We start from the raw sequence: 24,986 nt of genomic DNA, 5'->3' as shown, positions 1-24,986 counted from the left end.
AACATGAAACAATGGGTTTATCATACACACTGTAAGGAGAGTGATCACTTAAGATAAGCCATCACCAGCAGCGGGGGGGGAAAGGAGGAAAACCTTTCATGGTGACAAGCAAAGTAGGCTACCTTTGGCAACCTTTGGCATGCGGCCTGTCGGGGAAATCCACTGGCGGGCCAGGACAGTTTGTTTACCTGCAGCATCCGCAGGTTCATCCGATCGCAGCTCCCAGTGGCTGTGGTTTGCTGCTCCAGGCCAATGGGGGCTGTAGGAAGCAACGTGGGCCGAGGGATGTGCTGGCTGCTGCTTCCCGTAGCCCCTATTGGCCTGGAGCGGCGAACCGCAGCCATTGGGAGCTGCGATCGGCCGAACCTGCGGACACTGCAGGTAAACAAACTGACCCGGCCCATCAGTGGATTTCCCTGACAGGCCATGTGCCAAAGGTTGCTGATCCCTTTTATATATATATGGACTGTCATAAATATAAAGGGAAGGGTAACCATCTTTCTGTATACAGTGCTATAAAATCCCTTCTGGCCAGAGGCAACATCCTGTTACCTGTAAAGGGTTAAGAAGCTCAGCTAACCTGGCTGGCACCTGACCAAAAGGACCAATAAGGGGACAAGATACATTCAAATCTTGGGGTGGGGGGAAGGCTTTTGTTTGTGCTCTTTGTTTACGTGGTTGTTCTCTCTTAGGACTGAGAGAGGCCAGACAGAAATCCATCTTCTCCAACCCATCCTAATCCAAGTCTCCAATATTGCAACCAGTATAGGTAAGCCAGGCAAGGCGGATTAGTTTGTCTTTTGTTTTATGTGAATTTTCCCTATGTTAAGAGGAAGGTTTATTCCTGTTTTCTGTAACTTTAAGGTTTTTCCCAGAGGGGGATCCTCTGTGTTTTGAATCTGAATACCCTGTAAAGTATTTTCCATCCTGATTTTACAGAGGTGATTCTTTTACCTTTTCTTTAAATAAAATTCTTCTTTTAAGAACCTGATTGATTTTTCATTGTTCTTAAGATCCAAGAAAACTCATTTGGGTCTGTGTTCACCTGTACAAATTGGTGAGGATTCTTATCCAGCCTTCCCCAGGAAAGGGAGTTTACAGCTTGGGGGGATATTTTGGGGAAAGACATCTCCAAGTGGGCTCTTTCCCTGTTCTTTGTTTAAAACGCTTGGTGGTAGCAGCATACGGTTCAAGAACAAAGCAAAGTTTGTACCTTGGGGAAGTTTTTAACCTAAGCTGGTAAGAATAAGCTTAGGGGGTCTTTCATGCAGGTCCCCACATCTGAACCCTAGAGTTCAGAGTGGGGAAGGAACCCTGACATGGGCATTTGCTATAAAAGCCCTTGCTTTGCAAGGCCAACCTTGAAAACAGCCTTTACTGATTGCTAGGGGTAGATGATCTCCACTAATTTTTTTCCCCCTATAGATCACAGGTTATTTGTGGTTTCCATACAACTGCCTAGGGTTGCCCTTTGGAGTCCATGATAAAAATGACCACAAGTCCCAAAGTTTTCAGTAAGATGCCGTTTCAGTTTGTGGGTATGGGAGGCATTGCCAGATGGCCACTGCTTGCACAGGGCTACAGACTCCCTTCCATCCTGCAGCCTAAACCTTAGCCAGCTCCTCTTTTGAGCAGCCAGCCTCTGGTCACCAGCAGGAGAATATGAGAGGCTATGTAGTATAGTGCAGTGGCTCTCAGACTTTCCAGACCACTGTACCCCTTCCAGGCATCTGATTTGTCTTGCATACCCCAAGTTTCACCTCACTTAAAAACTACCTACTTACAAAATCCAGCATAAAAATAGAAAAGTGTCACAGAACAGTATTACCAAAAATTTGCTTACTTTCTCATTTTTACCATATAAATTATAAAATAAATCAATTGGAATATAAATATTGTACTTACATTTTAGTGTATAGTATATAGAGAAGTATAAACAAGTCATTGTATGAAATTTTAGTTTGTACTGACTTTGCTAGTGCTTTTTATGTAGCCTGTTGTAAAACTAGGCAAATAGCTAGATGAGTTGATGTACCCCCTGGAAGACCTTTGCATACACGTGGTTGAGACCCACTGGGCTAGTGAAGTGTGCATGGACAAAGAATAAAGCACTCCTGCAATTCAATCCCAGCTTTGACACCGATTCCTTGCTCTTGGTTAGCTCACATAGCCTTTCTCCTTAGCTTTCCCATTGCACAATGGGGATAATACTTACTAATACATCTGAAGAAGTGCTGTGACCATTAAATATTTGTTTGCCGAGTACTCTACATGCTTAAATTCACCAAAATGAATATAGAACCTCCCAGTGGCAGGGAGCAGGCGGGGTCCAAAGATCCCCTTCCAAGATGATTTTATTTTAAATGTTTGCAGCTACATGCAGGACCCCTCCCATTCCACCCCCACAAGCAGCTGCACTTAACTCTTGCAGCCAGAGGCAGGGGGGAGGTCACCCATTACAATACATATTATTTTAAATGTAAAACATTCAGTTTTAGGTGCTATCCCAAAAAATCTTCTCACTAGCCCTCCCAAGAATTCCTCTTGCTGGCTCTGTGCCTAGTGATGTGCTCATGGAGGACAGGATTTGGTTACGTTGGCACAGCCCTCCTCTCCCTTTGCCCCCCAAATAAAAAGGTTATTTAGCAGAAAATAACTTGGGGGAAGGAGGAGGAAGAACCATGTTAGCATGATCCTTTTCTAGAGAGAGGAAAAAAAGGCTGAGATTTTTTTCAAAGCTGGCTTGTCAGTGGGAAGATAGATGCACACCTTCCACCAATGTCAATGGGAACAGTGTGCCTAAATCCCCTAGGCTGAGATTTGAAAGCCACCTATGTGTTTTCTTTCTCCACCTCTTAAGGACAAAAGCAAAATCCAGATGTCTGGAATGATCAGTGAAGAGGAATAATAATTAAGATGCCCAGACACCCTTCACACAACCCTTTCTAGCTCTGCTACTATGTGCTAAACTGGATTATCCCAAAGCAGAGTGTGAGAAGACACTCAAGACAGTCTCTTTTCGTTAATAATGAAAATTGCTCCATTTAATAGGTGGAAAATTATGTATAATCTCTCTTAGGGAAAATAAGGGAACCCCAGAAACAACGTATTATTTCAACATCAGGTCATTTGCCTAGTTCAGAAGAAACCATGTATTGAGGATGGATGGATACAAAACATCCACTAGGTGTCACTGATCATCTTCAAAAACACAATGAGCTAGGGTTTGTGCAGCAAAATATGGTTATGCAGAGCCCCGGGTCTATTGACGCAGCTGTTCTAACACAAGACAGTGTGTTTTCCAGGATGATTATCGTAATGTGAACCCCAGCTAGCCTTTCTCAAGCATGCCCGCCCCACAAATCTGAGTTGCACAAAGTACTGTAGCATAGTTAGAATAAGGGACAACATTTGCAGCAACCTCCACGTATTCTTTGGATAAATAAATACAAAATAAACACCAATTTATCTGTAGGACTTTGGGCCTCAGCCACCATTTCATCCACTTCAGGCCCAGCCCAGGCAAATGCCTCACATGGCAGAAATCAAGATTTCTTTTCTGGATAGAGCAGACATTTCCCACTCTAAAAGGAAAAGGAGTACTTGTGGCACCTTAGAGACTAACAAATTTATTTGAGCATAAGCTTTCGTGAGCTACAGCTCACTTCATCAGATGCATGACTAACACGGCTGCTACTCTGAAACCTGTCATTAAGTTAAATAGAGTGAGCTAAATTAAACAGCTTGAGTCTCTAAGTGTGACACGTTTTCCTATCCTTTATTTCCAATCACAGTTTGTAAAGCACTGAGCTCAATGCACGAAATGCACCATATAATCCTGTAAGGCCTAGATCTTCAAATGTATTTAGGCCCATCACTCTCATTGCTTTCCATGGCAGTTAGGAGCTTAAATTCCTTTGAGGATCTGAGCCTCAGTGAACAGTCACAGCCACAGTACAGTCTCAGCGAAGACTACCAGTCATCAATGTCTACCGTGTGTAGCTCGACGACTATTTATTTCTACTTACTAAGCAGCTATTCCAAGCTCTAGACTACTGTGCATTACATTTTCCTACTCTGATTGCACCTGACTTCCACTGGTAACAGCTATCAAAGAGACGAGCCTCAAAGGCATATTCTAGAATGAGTTTTGCTAGACATAATGTTAAGATATTGCAAAATCAAAATCTAAGGAAGCCTTTTCTCACATACACAGCTTGCAGTGTTCTTCTTCCAAAACAGATTGATTGGGTGATATGGCTCTTTTTCAGATGATGGGTTAGATCCACAGCTGAAGTAAATTGGCGTATTGAATTCAAAGAGTGACACTGATTTGCACCAGCTGAGGATCTGTCCTGATAACAGTAGCGTGCCTGGCTATTGTTTTCTTACTAACTTACATTTTGCTACTTACCTTGGCAAGTTAAAAAAAATGCAGACACATTCTATTTTGTAGCCACCTCAAGGAATGATCAAGGAAGAGAAAAGAGCTGGAATATGAGGCAGTATCTATCTTGTAACCAAGATTGCAGAACAACTTGAGGTGGCCTTAAAGACCGAACTCTGTATTATATGAAGTTATTTCCTTCACTGCATCTTCTCTACTTCCATTTTTACAGGGCATCTTTTCCCCCCAACTCCTCTCTACTCACTCCAGCTGTCTTTCCCCCATCTATGTTAGAGCTTGAGACAAACGCCCTCATATTGTTCAGTCTTTCGCCAAACACTTACCAATCAGAGATTGCAGGTGGCTTGTCAGATGTTTTTAGAGTCAGTGTAGTAACAGCCACAGCTGCTACAGAATTCCCCCTTGCCCTGCTTGGTGGCACTACTGATTTCTTCTGAAGAAGAATGAAACTGACTGACTTTTTGCCTTTCAGTGCTGGTGCTGCTTTAATAGGCTTCATCTTTGAGATGCAATTCTATTGTCCTCCCATGTCCAGATCCTTGAAAATCAGATTTAATTTGGGTTGAAGGAGCATATTCTCCAGCACTCCTTCAGTGGGAGTGAACTGATGATTCATTAGAAGTCCTGCTCAGGAGTGGATAGCGTAAGAAACGAATGTGTAAACATTCCTGTGCGTATGGTCGAAACTTCTCAGGATAGTGTTACATGAAGTGGTGGGACCAAATCTGAACTCATTTAAACCTATGCAGCCACAGTGAGATCAAACAAGACCACTCAGGTTGGTCAAGGAAAGAGTTTGCCAGTTCCCAGCTGACCTTTTTTCCAATTTGCAATTTTTCAGATAGCTTTGAGATGATTTACTTAACATTCCAATTGTTCAAAACACGCAGGCTCATTCGTTCAGGAAGATCTCTTAAACCCCGCTGGTGGAAGGATGGTCAGCTCACAAAGGGAGGGCGCCAAAGGGGATGGAAAATAACAGGGATCAGGGCATGGCTTGGAAAACAAGGAAATATCTTTAAGCAGTTGGCTCCTGCTTAATGTTTGCAAACAGGGTCACTCGGAGCACACTGCAAAAGTGAAGCTCCTGCGGTCATGGTCCTTTCATACATACTTTATCTAAATAGTTATATTTCAGCAGCCTGCATGTATATGAAATGACACATCTGCAACACAAGTGATGATTAGAGATAGTGAAAGCACCGCACTGATAGCTCTGGCTATTAGGGCAGGATTAAAGTAATATGGGGACACAGACACACAGTAACATACGAGGGTTCCATACCATGGCTCCAGTCCTCCACTGTGGCCCCTCCCCTCACTTGGGGCAGTAGGGATGCTCCTCCCCCCATCCAGAGAAGCAGGTGCAGTAGTGTGGGGCCTTCTCTTCTTTCTCTATGGAAGCCGCAGGTGTCTCCTCTCTCCTTCATCCCCATTTTACCTACCCCAGTGGCTCTCTTCTGCTGAGTGGTGTTGGTGGGATCTGACAGAACAGTGGATCCTTTAACACTCCATTAAAATGCATGGGACAGTTCATTCCTCAGAGCTATATGTGAAAGGTTGGGGCAGGTCACACATTGCACTTGTGCCTGGCTCTGAACCTCTTTGTGGCAGGTTTAAATCAAATCCTGAGGCCATTATTTTAAGGAAGTTATTTTACAACAGGAAGAGTTTTTCATACCTGATACTTCAGGTTTTATCTTATTCTAAGTCTGAGTGAAAGGGTTTAAAATGAAACAATGAACAAACATGTGTAAAGGCAGTCTCTAACAAAGACCCTCTTATGAACCAGTATTTCATGTTTAATTTAAGACCGGTGAACAGATTAACAAGGAATACTGTAAATACATCTGAAACAAAAATGATGAAGTTAAAATAACTTGTGATAACTAGTTGTCCCACTCAAAACATTCACCCTTGTGTAGTATAGTATAGCCCCTGGAGGCAGCAGCTACTAGGGGGCAACATAACACATTGTAGGGCACTTCTTGACTTCAATGCAAAGCATAAAATCCATGAAAAAACACAACATTATAGTCCTCCCAACACACAGATTCTTTAAATTCTTAAAATTTAATTTGAATTAACAACTTTGTTTAATGTTTTTACTTTATAACAACCTTCCTTTAGCTCACATGACATATACATGATAAATGTTATCACTGGAAGATATAAACAAGGATATTTGACTATAAAATATCAAACCCATGCAGTATACTAGCTAGCTTGCATTTCTTAGTGGAACAGTAACACTGGCCAGACTTTTCAAGAATTCCCTGAATTTCCTGGACTAATGGCTGTCTATACAATTCCCCAATAAAAAAAAATCTAAGATTGCAAGTTTCCTTATTAATATTTTATGATTATTTTGCTATTACTGTACATAAAAATCCAAAACAAAGCCACGAGTGATATTTACATACAGTACTACAAAAATGATCCAAAAGCTGAACTTTTCAATGGGAATTGAATAGCCAAATCTCCTACTTGGCTTTGAGAAGCCCAGCTAGAACTGTAAAGTAACCCAGTACATTCCTGAGTGAGTGATCACTTTAATATAATTCTCGCTTGCAGACAAGTCACGCATTAAATAGTGCAGTTGTTCCCTTCAAATGGAGTTGTGCAAACCTATTGTGGGATGTGTCATTTTATTTTCCACTCCCTTTGAATACAGATGGCCCAGTTGTCCTGATTTAACTATTTATATGCTGTCTGCTTACTTGCTTTATTTTAGAGGATTAAAGATCAGGCTATTGCCCACCTCTTTTTCTTGAATATGGATACGTTTGACATCACAACTGAGGCAACTGGAGGCAGTTCAATTTTGATCTAAATCAAATAGCCCATTCATGACAGAAACCAGAGGAAAAAAGAAGTTCCCCACAGTGACAGCAATCATTTGGATGGGACTGCATGCTCTTTGGGAGAAACTTCCCCTCGGCTGCACCCACACAAATGTAAAAGCAACAGAAAAAGTGCAGTTTCACAGAGACAAGATGCAGGCAATCTGTACACCAGGTACAGAGTCTCTAATATGCTGCAAAGCTGTGCTCTGTGAGGCTGCTATGACCATGACAATGCAGAGAGTTTGTCTGTTTGTTTTGGAGGGGTATATTGTGCAATGTCCCCCCATTCCACAGTGCTACTGTAACATGAGGCTAAGGCTTCGAGGAAGAAGGGACAGCAAATTTCTTCCCTCTCTAAACAGCCCTGTGCATAGTCAGTTTACTTTGAGTAGGTTGGAGGATGCTGAAAATACGGCTGAGCTATATTCAATCTTTAGCAGACACACAGGAACAATTTTTCACAATGTAGTATAATATATAATTTACAAAAAGAAAAGGAGTACTTGTGGCATCTTAGAGACTAACAAATTTATAATTTAGAAAGTAAGCTTGGATCCAGCGAGCACTTAACCACTGCTTAAAGTTACACAGGTGGGACTACATCCTTATGCGGAATGTTAAACATGTATGCAAATCCTTGCACGACTAGGGCCTAAATATGTCCGTTTGAATCATTAATGGCAGGCTGTTTATTCTGGGTTTGAAGGGGGATTTAGCTCTCTCCAAATAGATGGAGTGATCCAAAACTTAACTTTATTTATGTCAAGTAAAACAATAATAATAGAATTATAGAAATGTAGGGCTCACGAGGTCATCCGGTTGAGAGGTTCTCACATGGGGTGGGGGTGGAATGTGCTCTGGGGGGCATGAGATGCTTTAGGGGGAAAAAACGTACGGTGCACATTTAGAGCTGGGTGGCCGGAGAGTGGTGGCTGCTGAGGGCACCGCCAGCAGCAGCAGCGCAGAAGGGTGGCAGTACCATCTCATGCCACCCTTACTTCCCTGCTACTGGCAGTGGCACTGCCTTCAGAGCTGGGAGTCCGGCCAGTAGCCGCTGCTCTCTGCTCTGCCTTTGGAGCTGGGCTGCAGGAGAGTGGCGACTGCTGGCCGAGCGCCCCGTAGGGGAGGCATACACTACAGACACAAAGAATGGAGGCACAATCAAATAAGTTTGAGCCACAGATCTAGTCCATCACTCCATGCTGAGGCAGGATTAAGTATACATAGATCAGCCCTTATAGGTGTTTGTCTAACCAGTTCTTAAGAACCTCCAATTATGGGGATTCCATACCTTCCACTATTAATCTGTTTCAGTACTTAACTATCCTTACTGTTAGAAAGTTATTCCTAATATCCAACCTAAATTTCCCTTCTGTGGAAGGACACCACAGAATTCATGACTTCCAAAGGGCTAGCCTATCCACTTCCCAAGGCACTGGACATGGAAAAACCAACATGTTTGCTGTATACAAACACACAGCACAAAGAAATGAGCTATCGCTTGGTATCCATTCCTGAATGAAGAACTTTTTAAGAAAAGGAATCCATCCCTATAGGGTTATAAAATTATGTGGAACCTTCTGTTCCAGACTAAGAGAATAACAAGAAATCTATTGCTGTTGCTCTGTTTCCTCAAATCCTCTTTATGGGAAGCAGATGGTGGGGTGCTGGTGGGAGAAAACCTCATTCATTAATTGTGCAAGAGAGACAAAGTGGGCGAGGTAATAACTTTCATTGGACCTACACCTGTTGGTGTCAGAGACAAACTTCCAACAGAAGTTGGTCCAATAAAAGATATTACTTCACCCACCTAGTCTCTCTGCAACCGGCTACAACAACACTGCATATAGTAATTGTGCATTGCACTGTGTAAAAATTACATATATCTATAAAAAGTAACCATCAGTTTTCATTTACAAGTAATGCAAGAAACAGCAGACAAAGAGCAAGTAGTTTTCTCTTATTTACTCTCGGGGTTCTTCAACTGACCATATTGGACCAAAAATAAGTTTGCCCTGAAAACAGAAGCATAAGAAAAATATTACCTAGTGTGTTAAGATTTACAGCCAAATCCTGCTACAGGGTGCAAGTGTACTCTCTCCAGGGCTAGTAGCTGGGAATCTAATGATTGTCCTTCCCAGGAGATTTTATTTGTGAAAAGTAACCTCATCTCAGTAGATCTCAAACACCAAGTAGTTGGAAACACTACTTGGAAAGAATATAACCTTAGCCATTAGTAAATATACCAATTCCTGCATGATTGCAAAGGATGATCAAAGCCATTTTCTTTAAAGAACCCAGCCCAAATCCTTAAAATTATTTAGGCCCCTACCTCCTTCTGATTTCAATGGGAGTCAGGCACCTAAATAGTTTTGAGGTTCTGGGCCCTAACCCCTATCAGGAGCAGATTCTGCCATGCTTACATTGAGTACTCCAGGGATATTTCAGTGGGATTGCTGGCAGAGTATACTACAAGTGTGGCAGAATCTGGCCTTCAAAGTGTACGAGATGCTAATTCTCCCTGTAGGATTTCAACAATAACTCATAACAAATCACAATTTAAAGTTTTTTGTCCAGGGAATACTAGGTTGGATAATCTAGACACAGAGAAGCTAATTACTAGTAACAAGGCTGTATTTGCATTAAAATGAGATGTGGCTGTTGGAGAGGACTCTGTTTTGGACAGTGCTTTTGCTATAAATAGAAATCATCTCACTCTAATGAGGTTTCCAATACAGTTTTGGCATGAAGATTTAAAACCCTTTTACATTTCAGAAGCGTTTCATTTCAGTTTCCTTAGAGAGGAGCCCCTGCTGGATTTAAGCAGCACATGGAGAGTCACATTTGGTTTTTGATGTTATATATTAGAGATGGTGTGCTGGGGAAAAAAATTGCTCTGACTTTACCTACAGGGCAAGACACGGGAAGAACAGAATATAATTAAAGCACTTTCCAACTTGGTGGTAGGCACAATGCTGGATCAGTGTGCAACTCTGGCAGCAGAGCTGTGGGTTGTGCTCATTGATGACATTATCATGGTAATTCTACAGTTAATGCTGCAAGCACTGTCACAGTTATCCCTATAATAAGATTCCCTGACCCTGTATGAAATAGACATGAGAGATGATGGGGCAGATGGAAGAAAAAACATCTAAACATACTGTTCTGCTGGGTAAGGACAAATGATGTTATTTCATTTGCATAGAATCTTTATTCATGTCCATCTTATGCTATATATTTAAATAGTCCTGTGACCTGCTCCTGACATTGCTGTATATGTATGTAAATGAGGAGCTCCTCTAGTGAAGTTAATGTAGTTAAACCACTGAAAACACAGAGTTTTAGAAATTTAATAGACAAACAATGCTATCTAGTTACGACTGGCTTCTCTCCCATCCACTGCAATGGAAAAACTCCCACTGACGTCAGCAGGGGGAGAAATGGGGCCCTTTTGGGCCCTATTTCAGCCCTTCCTCAATTGGTCACAAATATGTTGAGGGTGCAAAAAGGGTCTGTTATTCAGAAATCTGGTCCTGTGATTCCCTCTCCTCCCAAGCCTGCTATTGCCTCTTGTGACATTTGTCTTGGAAGGAAACAATGTATTACAAGATCAGTTGTTTCGAAGAGGATAATGTGGGTTGTTCTCTTTGGAGTAAGATGATCAGACTGAAGAGTCAGATGAATTTTTAGGTATAAACTATCTTGTCATTACTACCTTCTTAGGGTGCTCTGAAACTCAGACACTGGGAAAAAATTAGATTTTCTTGTAAAAGCCCCAACTCAGGAAGGCACTTAAACACATGAGTAGCCCCACTGTCATCAATGGAACTACTCACATGCTTAAGGTTAGGCACAAGCTTACACCCCTTGCTGGATCAGGGCCATAGCCATTGGTGGGCACGCATGTTGACTAGTGTATGTGACAGGATAGTCAAATACCTGAAGATGCTGCCAGGTTTCTGTTGGGTGGCTTCCCCCCCCCGTCTTCCTTCAGGGTTTAGTTGATAAGTTTGGGAGGTTATAGCCCAAATACCCACACACCAGGGAACCAGGTATTGTTTACAAGAGGACACGAAGGACTGCACTAAGCAAGCCAATTAAGACCACAGGAAACTGTTCAAATGGTGGGAAGAGGAGATCAGACAGTCCGTAAGGAGGTAGGGGGGTGGAGAACTAGCCAGTAGGTGCTAACTAAGATCTGCCTAATCAAACTGTTAATGTTGATAACCCCTGGGATGTGTTTTGACTGGTTAGATAGTTGGTTATTGCTGCTCCAGCCCTTTTCTCCTCCCAAGCTGATTGACTGGAGCACTAGTGTTATATAAGCCAACCCATTCATCCAGGCCCTTTGCTAGGGGGTCATGCATGGGATGTTGCTTAAGCTCTACATGGGAAAAAGTCCACTTTGCATTCGAGAAGGGGAAAGTATAAATCAAAGCACTGGAGATTACAGTCCAAAACTAAACAGCCCAGTGAAAGGACCTTTGTATAACTTCTTACTACTCTCTGGGTGGTGGTGGGGACATCTACCCATCAAGATGTCAGAAGAGATGCTTGCTGGGGCTGCTGGAGGAGCTAGACCAAGAATCCTGTCTATCCACCCTTAGGTACAGACCAGAAGTTAAGGAACAGGATGAAGTATAAGCCCTGAGTCCTTTAGGGACAGCTGCTAAACTAAAGACAAGATTGTTCGGTGACCCACCTGACCAAGTGAGGGCAACACTAAATTGGCTCGCTGTTCAGTGGGCTGGGACAGAAGGGAGGCAGCAGACAGATGACATGCCACAGGCTGAAGAGTTCCAGAGATTTCAGAAAGATCAACAGAACAGGGAGGGCCCAGCCACACGAAGAAAGGGCTGCAATGTTCAAGGCTCTTAAAGAGACGAAATCCTATCAGATTCCAGTGTGGAAAGGCCCTGAGATGACACACCTGATGCCAGGAGACAATATAGAAACTTATATTACCACATTGGAAAGAATGGGCCCTATCATATGGTGGCCATAAGGGCAGCGGTTTCTCAGACTTGTTCCATTTTTCAGAAAGATGGGACTGGGGAGAGACTGCTATAAATGTGGTGAAACAGGACATTTTGCCCTAAGATGCAGCCATAATCCAGGGGTAGTCCTAGAAACCTGTTCTCCGGGGGTGGGAAATTTCACAGTTAGAGGCTTGTCTACACAAGACCTTTTTCCAATTATATTGGTATAATTATACCAGTATAGTTAAACCACCATAGTTATACCAGTACAATTCCCCCTGGGGAGACTCTTATTCCAGAATGAGAGACTTTTTTTTTAAACTTTGGTTTAGCTTCAACCCTTTCTAATGTGACATAAATTCCCGTAAACCCCAAAATCCCACTCTTATTCCAAAATAAGAGTGTCCACCCAGGAGTTATACTGGCATAACTATAGTGATTTAAATCCACACCTTATCTTATATTGGTATAACTTTCCTGTGTAGACAAGCCCTAAAACTGGGGTACTTGAGGGTGAACCTTGAAAGACTCTAGAATCAGAAACGCAGAAAGCCAATACCTGTTACTATGATTAACTGTGTCCATGAGGATACACAGGAATATCAAGGAATGGCAAAACAAAGGAATATCAATTGATGGGCAAAACCATCCCATGAAGGTGGGGCTGATGCAGAGATCGCCCTACCAAGCAGTTTGGGGAAGGATATCCCCAGTTTCTTTTATACTCTGGAGTAGGTCATGAGAGAACCCACCCATTGTGAATGTCACTATTTGTAGCCAGGTTCAGGACCCCAGGCAGGGAGAAGGAGCAGGAGGACAGAAGATTCCTACTGATGTCAATGAGAGCAGGATTGGGCCCAAAATGCAAAATAAAACAACCTCTCCCCACTCCCCCTCAAATCTTATTTTCAGTCCTGGCTCCCTGTACTTCCCATACATGCTTTAGCCTGACACCAACTCTTGATGTGTTAAGAAAGACTTTCACAAGTTTTTCAGGATTTTACCCACAGAAGAAACAATGTAACGTGTGATCAAGTCACCTTAGGAAATTTTACAGTACTTCATGTTCAAATACATCTTTTCAGACATAAACAAAAGCATGTCATGCAGCTTTGATTATTTCTGAAGTCCCTGTCAAATATACTGCATTACTTCAGTTCCCTGGCTATACCAAAACTAACAAACTTTCCTGGAAAGGAACGAACTATGTAAATCTGAGAACCCTACTTGGTAGCTTCAAGAGCTTGATAGTTCTGCCATCCCATAGAGTCAAAGGGTCATTGTGTGAAGACTACCCTTGCTCAATGTATTATAACAATGATAACAGACAGTTTTCAGAACCCGGCAGTCAGGAAACCTTGCAAGGTTTTGAATACACACAAATTGAACCAGCTAGTGATGAGCCTTGTAGGGACAGTGCCCATATACTCCTGTAGTATAAAGAATACAGATGGGAATGAACAATCCTGACACAAAAGATCATTTCTTAGTAAGGCTTTGGTTTTTTTAAGTGTCATTCTTAACCAAACCAGTAAAAAGAGAGAGAATTACATCCTTTAAACTGCTGTGCTCCTCTACACCAGTATAAAACACAAATACACAAACATGGCTTAAGAGCTATAATGGCTTAGAATAACCTTTTAAGGTGTGTATTAAAAATATTCATACCCAAATGGTAAGTATTTTAAAAGAAGCATTTACAAAAATAATGATCCATTTCCACAAGTTCATATATAGTTGACCATTTGAAAGCACCTTGAAGCAGCATATTTACTGCTAAAGCCAGTTACCTAAATCTTTGGTATAATAGATAGTGTGTGTATATATATTTGTTTTCCCGTTGGCAGGTATACTGTACAGAAGACTGAAGAAGCAGCTTTTCCTTAATTTTTCCTTGATGTATCTTCTATGTATACCAAACAAATATTTCTAACATGTCTTCCTATGATAATAGGAGAAAATCCCAATATTTTCTTGTCTCCTCCTATAACTTTCGGATCTAAAACAAAAACAAAAAGGTCAGAGGGGAAAAAAGAAAGTGAACTAATCAATTGATAAGTACAGTTTTAATAAACAGTGTTTTGCAAAGATTCTTTACAAAAATGCTTCTGAGGGAAAGCTGTTCCTTTGAGTACTTTGTGAATTAACTGAACTGAAAAGCCTAGCTAAGGGACCTTTGATTTGCAAAAGCAATTTAACAGGGAGTATTTCAGAATCTCAAGTTAAAAAAAAAATCTATGGAACACTTTTGACACATGTTCAATATTTATCAAAATGATCTCTTTGGCTTAAGTCGTCCATGAGCTGGTGTTTGTCAACAGCACTAGAACTCTGGGGAAGGAATAAAGAACACGGTGTTCAACTGAAGCTAGAATGGAAGGGAGAATCATAGAAACATAGGCCTGGAAGGGACCTTGAAAGGTATTCAGACCCCATCCCCTGCACTGAGGCAGGACCAAGTAAACCTAGACCATCCCTGACAGGTGTTTGTCTAAAACCAAACTGTTCTTAAAAACCTCCAGTGATGGGGATTCCACAACCTCCCTCGGAAGACTGTTCCAGAGCTGAACTACTTTTAGTTAGAAAGTTTTTCATAATATCTGACCTCAATCTCCTTTGCTGCTGATTAAACCCATGACATTGGGTCCTACCTTCAGTGGACATGGAGAACAATTGGTCACAGTCTGCTTTATAACAGCCCTTAACATACTGGAAGACTTTTATCTGGTCCCCACCTCAGACTTCTTTTCTCAAGACTAAAAATGCCCAGTTTTTTTAACCTTTCCTCATAGGTCAGGTCTGCTAAACCTTTTTTCATTTTCGTTGCTCTCCTCTTGACTATCTCCAATATGTCCACATGTTTCCTAGCATGGCACCCAGAATTAGACACAATACTTCAACTCCCCAATGCTGAGTAGAGCGGGACAATTACCTCCTGTGTCTTACATCCGGCACTTCTCTTAATACATCCCAGAACGATAGCAGGCTTCTTTGCAACTGCATCACATTGATGACTCATATTCAAACTGTTATATGTGAACACTGGTGCTGTGGCAGGCAACCAGCATTTGCCCACTGTTATGAGCAGTGTTAAGCAAAAAAAACAAAGAATCTCCTCCAAAAGAAATAGATGAACATCCTCATGGTAAATACACAAAGCTCAAGTTATGACTTAATTTGCCAAGATCATTAAGGCCCAAGCAGTATCTTCCTCAGGAGAAGCAAATAAAGTTGAAACAACAAGGAGTCCTTGTTGCACCCTAGAGACTAACAAACGTATTTGGGCATAAGTTTCCGTGGGCTAAAACCCACTTTTCATATGCTGTGTATTTATAACTCCCTACTGTATGTTCCACTCCATGCATCTGATGAGGTGGGTTTTAGCCCACAGAAGCTTATGTCCAACTAAATTTGTTAGTCTCTAAGATGCCACACGGACTCCTCGTTGTTTTTGCTGATACAGATTAACACGGCTACCACTCTGAATAAAGCTGAAATACTCTAAGGGTGGAATTCACAAGCCCTGTCATGGTCCCTTAGCCCCACCCAGGTGGCAGAAAGAGGCCATAATCCAGTCTCAGATCCCAATCAGAGAATTCCGCTGCTGTAGGGGAACTCCCTATCACTGCATCAGACATTGTGCCTTATGTTTGTAGGGAGATGGTGAGGGGCCAGGGCAGAGGTCTGCTCCATTACACCAATCCTCCACTGGCATAGGGTCCATTAACGCAACAGCTCTAAGCGGTGTTAGGGTGGGCCCTCAGAATCAGGGTGTTGTTACCAGACCCTTAATTCCCCCTCCTGCTCGCACCCACACACAAATATCCTGCATGGAGCAGAGCTCGAGTGTTAGGAGAATCTGCCAATATTTATTTTTTGATAGTTAGGTGCTCAATACCAGGGTGATGGATGTTGTTTTAGGTCACAGATTGACAAATATTTATCTACACCTTATTTACAACTGATTTTTTAACATACTTTAAAAAGAACCTTGTCAAATATCAATGTGCCCCCATACCTATTTCTTTAGATGTCATATTGTTGGGAGTCTTTTATACTGCAGGGAAAAAGGATTAAATCAGCTATCAAGTAAGGGCCCAGTTCTCCAACCCTTCCCATGCTGTGTAGTACTCATTCACACCACTTGAAGCCAATGGATTACTCACATTAGCATTAGTGACCTTGAGTAAGGGCTGCAGAACAGGGCCCTGGGCAATGCACAAGTCCTTAATTCTCAGAACAAGCAGACCTACTCATTTACTGAAAGGTTTCAGAGTAGCAGCCGTATTAGTCTGTATTCGCAAAAAGAAAAGGAGTACTTGTGGTATCTTAGAGACTAACACATTTATTTGAGCATAAGCTTTCATTTACTGAAGGGGACTTGTACGGGGGTGGGCAGGCAGTGTTTATTCATGAGCCATTAAAAGGTGCATGCCATTAGGGAGGAAATCTAGGAAAACTACTCTCCATTCAAGTGGTACAGATCACAACAATAAAAATGATTTTTTCTATGCAAGTCAGGTATTTGTATTGATCATATGCTGAAGGTCCAGACAGAAAAAATAATAAATATAAAAAAAATCCCTCTTTGTGATTAAGTAACTAAGAGTGCAGGCACTGATTAGACTTCAATTAACTACTTAAATAAGTTTTCTAATTTGGAAGCATGAATCCTCTTTATCTGCTGTAGCAATGGGAGTTCACAATACTATGTTTTAGATCTTTAAAAAGTGACTCTTCTCATTTGTGAGCTTTTTATTAATTATCTCCTAGCATATCTGGAGCACCGGTTGCATCCTAACCTCATTAACGCATGATGACATCTTCCATTAGCTCTAGTGTAGAAGCAGCTTTTAGTCAAGATATTATTTCAAAAAAGAACTAGATAATTTCATGGAGGATAGGTCCATCAATGGCTATTAGCCAGGATGGGCAGGGATGGTGTCCCTAGCCTCTGTTTGCCAGAAGCTGGGAATGGGCAACAGGGGATGGATCACTTGATGATTACCTGTTCTGTTCATTCCCTCTGGGGCACCTGGCATTGGCTGCTGTCAGAGGACAGGATACTGGGCTAGATGGACCTTTGGTCTGACCCAGTATGGCCATTCTTATGTTCTTAAGATATGCAGGGAACCCCTCAAATGTGTTTTACCTTAAAGTGATTGAGAATAAAAATTACCCTTTAAAACAATTCGGTAGATTACCTGGGTTCCAGCAGTACATGAACAATGCTAATCCTGCAGCAACACTAAAGCAAGCAAGGAAGAACATGGGACCTAAGGACGAAAAAGGAAAAGTGAATTTAGTAAAAGAGCACAGAAAAGTGACAGTTTAGTTTATCAGATGATTCACTAACCTCAGTTATTATTAATATGCATGGCTAAGATTATTCACATGAAGTTTGCATAATCATAATTAGGTATATTCTGTGCCTATTGTACTATAAAATACAATCACTTTATTGTAAGTGTTTTGTATTGTAATTACTCTGAGATTGTTAGCCTCTCTTGTTCTAATAAGAACTCAGAATGGGAGGCCTTTGATTACACATGAAAAAGGTTTTAGATTTACATAAAAATGTCTAGTTTGTGTAAAAAAAAATCTCCTTTTTTGTTTTTAAACAAAAATGGCAAAATAAGGGCCAGATTTTGATACATTCACTCACACTAAGGGGCACCTAACTCCCCGAGTAATCACACGGATGTCAGTGAACTGCTTATAGAGTAAGGTACTATTCACTGAGAGTGACGGTATTGAAATGTGACCCCAAATAAGTAGTTTTTCATAATGTCTCTTTTTTATACTTTGCATTCTTCATCCTTCCCTTCTCCTGGCTCTCCACCAGGAAGAATTACTGCTCTTTATGGGTCCAGTCCTTCAGTCCATGCTCAAAACTCCTGACTTCAGTTACCTTGACTTTCTTGAGAATTTTCTCTGAGCGAGGACTGCAGGATCAGACCTCATGAAATAAACTACGGCCAGAAAGAAAAAGAAAAGGAAAAAGGCCAGTCATCAACCATTCTGTATGTAATTAGCACCCAAGATTTTCACATTTCTGAGTGGATATAAATCTCATTTATTTAAATGTCAGCTATCAATATAGAGATGTATATTCTTACTTATATAAAATGAATTGGGAAGAGTATGGTGTGTGAATGCATTTAGAAGTGCACTGCAAAGTAATGAATACGATATTTAAAATGTTTTCTGTTGCTGTTCATGGTTCTGAATGCAACTGAGATTCAAAGCTATTTGTATATTTAATTCAAATCCCTGACTGGAAACCATTTAAACATTTCCAACTGAAATTAAATATGGTACTTATATTGAAGTATGATAGAACCTTGCTAATCCACACTTCACTCAGACAGACAAAAATTGGCCGATGTTTAATGGCTAAATGCTGTAGCGAGGCCTCAGGGTACCACGACTTCTTCCCTATTACATAATATGGTAGCGTGTATTTACTAACATACTGGGAAGTGCTATCATGAATCCACCTAAACTGCATTTATCGTTTTAGGAGCAAATCCCAGTTCTAGTCTAACAAATGGACTACGTGCTGGAGTTGCCCGCAGACACAGGGAGAGCAGGAGGTAGAAATTTTCCAGCAGTGCAGTCATTCTGCAGTTGCTACTTCATCATTACAACAGTTTGGTGTGGCTGCCTAGGGAAAATGGCTAGAGGATATGAGTAGTCTCCAATCCACAGCGCCTTACTCAGCATGATGGAGCACAAAGGTGCACTGACCTTTTGCACAGCTTCCTAAAAAGCTTACCCTCCCCTTCTTGTGCTGGCTATGTTGCTGTCAGGACCCCACCACAGCACTGAGTGGGGCAAGGGAAGAGACACAATTTACCTGTAATGGACAAAGTATATTTAGTTCACCATTATTATTGGGGCTTTCTGTTATTGCTGTTGGTTTTCTCTTATTTGTTTGGTTGCTTTTTGTCTACTCACTAATCTGAAAAAAGTGATGTAGCAAGGTTCTTCTGTAAAAGCACAACCGTTGTTGTAAAACCCTTTATTGCTAAAGTATTGGAAAGGCACAGGAAATTAAACACTAGTTAAAAATATGCCAAATTTAAAAATAATGCCAATGTAAATGTTGCCTAAAGCTCTATAATCTCTTGAATTCTATGACACCAGATTTCTCAGTTGCAAGCTGAATAAGTTTTCCTTTAATACAAGTTAAACCTATTTAAATAGCTATAATAAAGACATAAGAGAACAAATTATTTGCTCCATAAATGTAAATTAAGTTGTAAAATAAACTGTATCTTCATCTGAAAGTATCATTCTGTCCAATGGTACTGTATGCATTTTATTTACCCCTGTCAGTTAGAATATGTTTCTCCTTGTCTGTGTCTATCCCTGTGGAAGCTGAGGTTTCTAGAAATAAAAGCAACACACCAAGAGTTAGTACTGAGCTCAAGCCAACAAACTTCTGTATCAATTCATGCAAAACGGAGGGAAAGTCTGTATTACCACTTTTCAGAGAGATAGCAAATCTTTATGTGAAATATTTCACCCCTTCTAAAGACATGTCACCGCTGCAGTTAATCAGGCCCTGTGTTGATTAAAGAAATAGAGAATTCATCATTTCAACGCAGGTGGAAGGCGTTGAGGTTTTATAGTCCTGGTCCAGCAAAGCACTTAATCACATGCATAACTTTAAGCATGCCAGTAGTCCCATTGGGGCCTGTTGGGCAACCAGTGAAAATACTCACATGCGTAAAATCACTCCTATGACTAAGAGCCTTGCTAGACCGAGGCCTCAGACAGTCAGATTGTTCTGTACATTTCTCCAGTCAGATATGTGAATGCCCAGAGAGTTGAGGAAGGCTGGTAATACATTACATCAGAGAGAGGCTTTCATACTGGGACAAAGTTCAAATCAACAGTCACTACGAAAACGGATTGCTACAAAAATATCAGGATTTAAACAAGGGTATATTCCCACAGCCACTGATGTTCTCCTCGTCGTCCTACAGCCAAGTCACAGAGCTATGTTTGTGCCCTGAAAACAACCTACACGGCAATGGACTTGGAGAGCCAACATCAGAGACCGAATTCTGCTTTCAGACACACACATCTGCAACTCCCATTGACATCAATGGGTTCTGCATGCTCACATCTGGCACATGGGATGTGGTCCTAAGATTGGTACTTTTCTGCAAAATCAAACAGAAGGGGAATCCAGCCTGTCAACAAGGTTTTCCACTGTTAGCAATCGCAGCTGGAGAAGTCATTTATTTAATTTGACAGTGTTTTATCAGTTTGCTATAGTGTGAAAGCACCCTCTGTCCCCATTCAGGGAACTCTGACACTAAACATGCATGTCTCAGAGTGTGTATATCTAGCATTGCTCGACACGTGTTAATCGTGACTTATTATACTGCCTGTCCACTGGTTAAGATAGATGGTTGACCACATATCACTTTCTAGAAGACAATACAGTAGGGTCCTGCACTAGCTCAAGTGTGGGGACAGGATGGAACAGGAGACACCATGATAGTAACCAGGCAGCCAATCCCCATGCTAGGTTTTGGCTAGGATCCTGGAACTGTCCCCCTGAACTGGGACATTTGGTTACCCTAAATGATGGCAAATGAACAGGCATCTATTATTACCAAAGCCAAGAAAGGGCAGAGTCTGCAACTCTTACCCTGAGCCAGGGTGCTAGAACAATTTTTTAGTGGAGGTGCTGATGATGGAAATCAAGTATTTGGATTATTACTACTTCAAGCCAGGGGTGCAACACCCTAGTTCCAGCACCACTGCCCTGGGCAGGAGGGGATCCTCCTTCAAGAGACACCTAGACCTCTGAGAATGTGGAGCTCAGCGTGGCACAGGTCTGGCAGGCTTCTTATCGTGGAAACACCAGGACCAATGAATATTGCTCCTAACGTTTAATTAATATTACAAAATTGTTCCACTGAAACACTGTCTGATTCGTGGAAAGAGCTTTTCAGTCAGAAGAATTTAGTTGTGGGAGGCTGGTTAATTTTTCAAATAAAAAAAAATCTATAGTTTGTGTGAATTCCAAATTTACACTGCAGCAATTTGAGATCTTTTATTTTATTGATTTTTCTGGTACCTTTGTGCCCAATCAGCCCATCCAGCTCCCTGGGCAGCTGGAACAAAAGCATGGCAGACCTCCCCCAAAGGTGGTGCAGAATGGGGTAAATGCATCTCCTTGGCATCATTTCCACTTCCACCACAGAAACCCCTTCAGGCTCTGGATCCACAAGCGGGTTATGGGGGTGCATGAGCCCTCGCTACACATTGCCTCCACCACACCAATCCAACATAGCAAACCTGCCCGGGGTTAGTTCTGCCTTAGCCAGCATTAGCTTGGGAGCTCTCTTCTCCCGTGCTCTGACATCCCTCTGAGTGGCGTTACAGAAGCACTCACTGAAGTGGGAAGCCTCAGGCAGCACAGATACTGCTGAACCTTTTTGCCAAGAGGTTGGCGAGAGTCAGGAGGAAAAAAGCCCCTCTTCAAAGCCTCTATGGAGTCCTCAAAACCTATGATGATTGATCGGCTGGTTTCGAGGGATGGCCTGCTTGTCTGCTGCATGAGAACCACCCACAAGGACAATGCCAGGAACAACCCAGGAGAGAGGCCCTGCAGAGTTCCGAGCCCCTTACCAGGGTAGTCCTGTGGGGGATGATCTAGCCCTTTATCATTCTGTTCTCTGTCAGTATAAAGAGAAATGAAAAATGAACTTCAATCAGTATCAGAGAATGAGAATTGATTCAAAGCTTCAGAATACATCAGAAACAATTAGTATCGTGTATCTAGCCCCTTCCCCCCACTCCCTTCCCCCTTGTCCCCCGGCGGGACTCTTGTAACGCGACTAGACATTTATCTTTAAGCTCTATATTTAATGAGAAGGGAAGAATTTTTGTTGTCTTTTAAAATTGTGAAAAAACTTTGGAATTTACAATAGATTTTCTTTAAAAAGGCAATTTGGAGAAAATATTTCCCCATGCCCCAAACTGTGTTTGTACTATATGTTATTGAGTCATCGGGCTGGAAGGGACCTTGAGAGGTCAGCTAGTCCAGACCCTTGCACTGAGGCAGGACCAAGGGAACCTAGACCATCCCTGACAGATATTTGTCTAACCTGTTCTTAAAAATCTCCAATGACAGGGATTCCATAACCCTCCTTGGAAACCTATTCCAGAGCTTAACCACCCTTACAATGAGAAAGTTTTTCCTAATATCTAACCTAAATCTCCCTTGCTGCAGATTAAGCTATTACTTTTTGTCCTATCTTCAGTGGTCAAGAGAACAATTAATCTCTTTTATAACAATTGATCCTCTTTAGAACAGCCCTTCACATATTTTGAAGATTGTTATCAGATTCCCCCCCTCCCCCCATCAGTCTTTTCTCATGACTAAACAAGCCCAGTTTTTTTAACCTTTCCTCAAAGGTCAGGTTTTCTAAACCTTTTATCATTTTTGTTGCTCTCCTCTGGACATTCTCCAATTTGTCCATATCTTTTCAAAAGTGTGGTGCCCAGAACCACAATGCTCCATCTGAGGCCTCACCAGTGCTGAGTAGAGTAGGACAATTACCTCCTGAGTCTTACATACGACACTCCTGTTAATACACCCCAGAATGACATTAGGCTTTTTTGCAACTGCATCATGTTGTTGACTCATATTCAGATTGTGGTTCACTAAACCCTCAGATTATTTTCGACAATGCTACCACCTAGCCAGTTATTTCCTATTTGGTAGCTGTGCATTTGATTTTTCCTTTCCAAGGGTGTACTTTGCATTTGCCTTTATTGAATTTTATCTTGTTGATTTCAGACCAATAGTCCAATTTGTCAAAATCGTTTTGAATTCTAATCCTGTCCTCCAAAGTACTTGTAATCCCTCCCATCTTGGTGCCATCTGCATATTTCATGAGCACACTCTCCACTCCATTATCCAAGTCACAAGCAAACCATTACCCAAGTGACAGCAAACCATTGATAACTACTCTTTGAGTATGGACTTTCAGCCAGTTGTGCACCCACTTTATAGTAATTTCATCTAAGACCACATGTTCCTAGTTTGCTTATGAGAATGCATGTGGAACTGTATCAAAAGCCTTACTAAAAACATCAAGAGATATCACATCTACTGCTTCCCCCCTATCTGCTAGGTCAGTAACCCTATTAAAGAAGGAAATTAGGCTAGTTTGGCATGATTTGTTTTTGGAAAATCCGACTACAAACACTTTTTTAGGTGTCCATAACTTTGCTCTAAATAAAGATTAGGATGAAACCAAATAAAGATCTCATCTTGAAGATGTCATTTCTTTCTTCATATTTACAATGTTAGGGCCCAAATCCTTAGCACATGCTTAACTTTACTCAACAACAGGACAACTACTCATGCAAATAAAGTTATGCATGTGCTTAAAGGCTTGAAGGATCAGGACCTCAGTATTTAACCAATTCAAGTTTACTTCAGTGAGAAGTAAAAACAATAGGCTTCCTTTCTGTTGCTTTAGTTTAGAAAGGGACTGCGTTTTTAAGAAGGTTACTTTTCATGGGCTGTTAGTTCATACATTAGTAATAATAAGATACACCAGCTGTGTAGCACTTCACATTTTCACAAACATTAGCAAATTAATCCAGTCTGAGGATCAACCAGTTTAGCTATCTAACATCTAATATACAAATACTTACAATGCTCTCAGAATACATCATTTATTTCCTTATTATGTGAAACTAAGGAAGCTGCAGTCTATGACAATATAGTTATAGTATGTGTTTTAGCACAGAAATCTTAATGATACTACTCATGTCTATGACATAAGAGAGTCTGTTAAGGAATAGGGAATGTAATGCTGCTTTGTGGTTGTACCACACAAGTGAGGCAAAAGCAGTTTTGGGACCACTTTGAATATTATTCAATGTGCAAAATGCTATCTCATTTACCCCACAGACGCAGGAACACCTTTATGCTTTACTTCACTCTACACATCTAGTAGCCCCACTTGCTATTCTCACCCTTAATGTGTGAGGGCCCAATCCTGATACATCTACTCCCTGGAGTAGGCTCAGGGCACAATTTTCAGAAGGGCTTAAGTCCTATTTTCAAAGGGACTTGGGATCTTAAAAACTTAATATCCGATTTAAAAAATGAATGGGAATTAGGTTTCTAAGTCATTAATGTGCTTTTGAAAATTTTACCCTCTGTGACTTCAGCGGGAGTATTTGGGTGAGCAAGGGCTGCAGAATCAAACCCCTCCTAAGTGATGACTGCGGGCTGTCCTCTACTCAGCCTGGAAGGGTAACTCTGCGCTTCTATTCCTAACTCCTTCAGCTAAAGTGACAGATTTCTTTGAGATACTAGCGTGTTTGATCCAAGCTTCCACACAGCCTCAGCAGGGATGGCTTCTGCGAGGCGCACATCAGATCAAAGGGCCAGACTTAATGCTGCTGTGATAATTACCAATGTGGACTTCTGATGTAGAAATGGACCCAAATCAAAGCCCACATGCAAACACCCTCCAACTGTGAGGGAAGTTTGGGCTAACTTTGGAGTCTGCATATTATCCAGGAGATGGCATGTGTGTGGTATGAAGAGGATGCTATCTCCAAATCAGTAGGGGTTTCTAGTTCAGTGTGTATAACAGCTTTACTGCATAAAGAGATGCTAGATAAAGGCAGGAGGCTCAGTGTTTTGAAATACAGTAACTATTTTCCAGGTCAATTGTTCTGCAAAAAATTATTTGTTATATA

The 24,986-nt window shown here is 41.5% G+C and overlaps 1 protein-coding gene across 2 annotated transcripts in view; it reads right to left on the bottom strand.

Annotated features, from left to right (window-relative positions):
- Positions 1-9,549: 9,549 nt before the first annotated feature.
- CARD19 (caspase recruitment domain family member 19) overlaps positions 9,550-24,986 on the bottom strand; it is a 44,301-nt gene continuing 28,864 nt past the window's right edge. For both annotated transcript variants that reach the window (XM_043518457.1, XM_038411615.2), the window contains exons 4-6: positions 19,566-19,625; positions 17,438-17,509; positions 9,550-14,232 (exon numbers count right to left, since the gene is read on the bottom strand). In XM_043518457.1, coding sequence (XP_043374392.1) covers positions 14,117-14,232; positions 17,438-17,509; positions 19,566-19,625 — 248 coding nt within the window. In that variant the 3' untranslated portion in view covers positions 9,550-14,116. The remainder of the gene's footprint in view (positions 14,233-17,437; positions 17,510-19,565; positions 19,626-24,986) is intronic.

This window comes from Dermochelys coriacea, chromosome 7, assembly GCF_009764565.3.
Source record: "Dermochelys coriacea isolate rDerCor1 chromosome 7, rDerCor1.pri.v4, whole genome shotgun sequence".
Taxonomy (NCBI): domain Eukaryota; kingdom Metazoa; phylum Chordata; order Testudines; family Dermochelyidae; genus Dermochelys; species Dermochelys coriacea.
This window is presented reverse-complemented; position numbering and strand designations above follow the sequence as displayed.